At 40.9% G+C, this 2,140-nt stretch overlaps 1 protein-coding gene across 1 annotated transcript in view; it reads right to left on the bottom strand.

Annotated features, from left to right (window-relative positions):
- The window catches only part of YIPF6 (Yip1 domain family member 6), a 29,914-nt gene that overhangs the window by 4,544 nt on the left and 23,230 nt on the right, over window positions 1–2,140 (bottom strand). Inside the window, exon 5 of the mRNA XM_017895361.1 lies at window positions 1,544–1,701. Coding sequence (XP_017750850.1) covers window positions 1,544–1,701 — 158 coding nt within the window. The remainder of the gene's footprint in view (window positions 1–1,543; window positions 1,702–2,140) is intronic.

Raw genomic sequence — 2,140 nt, 5'->3', positions numbered from 1 at the left:
TATATATATAAGCCAAATAAAGAAATGAAAATAATAAAATAATCAGCCGGGTACGGTGTCTCATGTCTGTAATCCCAGTACTTTGAGAGGCCAAGGCGGGTGGATCACCTGAAGTCAGGAGTTTGAGAACAGCCTGGCCAACATGGTGAAACCCCATCTCTACTAAAAATACAAAAATTAATCAGGTGTGGTGGCACATAGCTGTAATCCCAGCTACTCGGGAGGCTGAGGCAGGAGAACTGCTTGAACCCAGGAGGTGGAGGTTACAGTGAGCCGAGATAGTGCCACTGCACTCCAGCCTGGGCGACAGAGTGAGACTCCATCTCAAATACTAATCATCATCATCATCATCACACCTCTGGGAAATCTTTCCTGAATAATCATGTTACCATGTATAAATCTCCATCTCCCACCTAGAACACCTATTGCCTTTAAGTGCTTTCATGTCGGGCTGCTCTGTTAGATTTTGAACTCCAAGGACAAAGACCATGCCTAAAATTATGCCTGACACATAGTTTGTGATTAATGTTTGCTGAATTAAAGTTGCTCTCTCCTATGATTCTACTTTGTGATCACCTGTGAGCCTGGATACTGGATAACTAAGTAAGTATAATTACATGTATGGTAATTATGAGATTCTCAGTGAGAGAATGATTTCCCCATGGGAAAAGCACCCAAGCTTAATATACAGTCTTTGGAATATCAATTCTGGCTCTCTCAGACCTTTGTTGGATTACTTGTTAGCTTTCAACCATGTTCCAGAGCAATGAGATGTTACTACACTTAAAAATATTAAGCAGTCTGTCTATCCATTAAAGCAGAAGCTAGTGAACACTTCTAAATTTAAGCTGGAATCTTAAAAGAACTTTAGGAATGTAAAAACAATGAGTACATAGCATTCATTATCATTGCTATAGGCCCTTCCTAGTGTTTAGCAAAATGTTCTACTGAAGCAGAAAAGTGCTATATAATGATGCTTAAAATCTACACTGGAAGGTGGTATAGTATAGTTCTTAAAGGTTCATGACTGCCTGGTTTGCAATTTGACTCTCTTACTCACTAGTAATGCAACCTAGGGCAAGCTGCTCAACTTCTCTGTAACTGTTCTTCATCTATAAGATGGGACTAACAATAGTATTTCTTAAACAGTGCTTGGCCTTTGATAAGCAATCCATAAATGGTATTATTTTTATTTTAATTACTTTGTCAGGGAAAGATCCCAGTCATTTCACAAGTCACCTAATGCCTTTTATATACCAGGACTGGGCTAAATGTAGTGTAAACCCCCCTCCCCACCTTTTTTTTTTTTTTAGAAAGAAAAAAGATGTGACTCTCCATACCTTATAAGTCCAGATATCCAACTCAGATAAGATAGACAGCAGCCCCATCACTGCCTCCTCAGGGAAGAGGGTTCTATGGATGATACTGCCAAGAATCGTATCACTCACATCTAACTTTGGACTTATACTGCTCCTCATCTGGTCTTCATCTTTAAATCATGTTTTTGTTTGTTCTGTTATTGTGGAAATAAGTACATACTTACCAACTATAGACCAGGCAAACATCACAATCACCACAAAAAGCCGAACCATGAAGTTTACAGGTCCTGGATCAGCCAAAAGTACCAGCCGGCAAATCAGCATTGCTACTGTCAAGGGAAGTATACAGTAACCCAGTACACAGAGGCTCTGAAAAAAAGATCTTAAAAACAAAATACATTAATAAAGATCATAAATACAGCTGATTGGTGTTATGACACAGCTTATTACATAGATTTCTCTATATAATGGACTGTTTCCTCCTTCTTGGTACATAACATCTACATCCTAACATTAATTATTAAGTACATGCTTTTGGCTGGGTGTGGTGGCTTACGCCTGTAATACCAACACTTTGGGAGGCCAAGGTGGGTGGATCACCTGAGGTCAGGAGTTCGAGACCAGCCTGGCCAACATGGTGAAACCCCGTCTCTACCAAAAATGCAAAAAAATTAGCCGGGCATTGTGGCGGGTGCCTGTAATCCCAGCTACTCAGGAGGCTGAGGCAGGAAAATCGCTTGAACCTGGGAGGTGGAGGTTGCAGTGAGCTGAGCTCGTGCCACTGCACTCCAGCCTGGGTGACAGAGCAAGACTCCATCTCA

Source organism: Rhinopithecus bieti, unplaced genomic scaffold, assembly GCF_001698545.2.
Source record: "Rhinopithecus bieti isolate Rb0 unplaced genomic scaffold, ASM169854v2 scaffold_26729, whole genome shotgun sequence".
Taxonomy (NCBI): Eukaryota; Metazoa; Chordata; class Mammalia; order Primates; family Cercopithecidae; genus Rhinopithecus; species Rhinopithecus bieti.
This window is presented reverse-complemented; position numbering and strand designations above follow the sequence as displayed.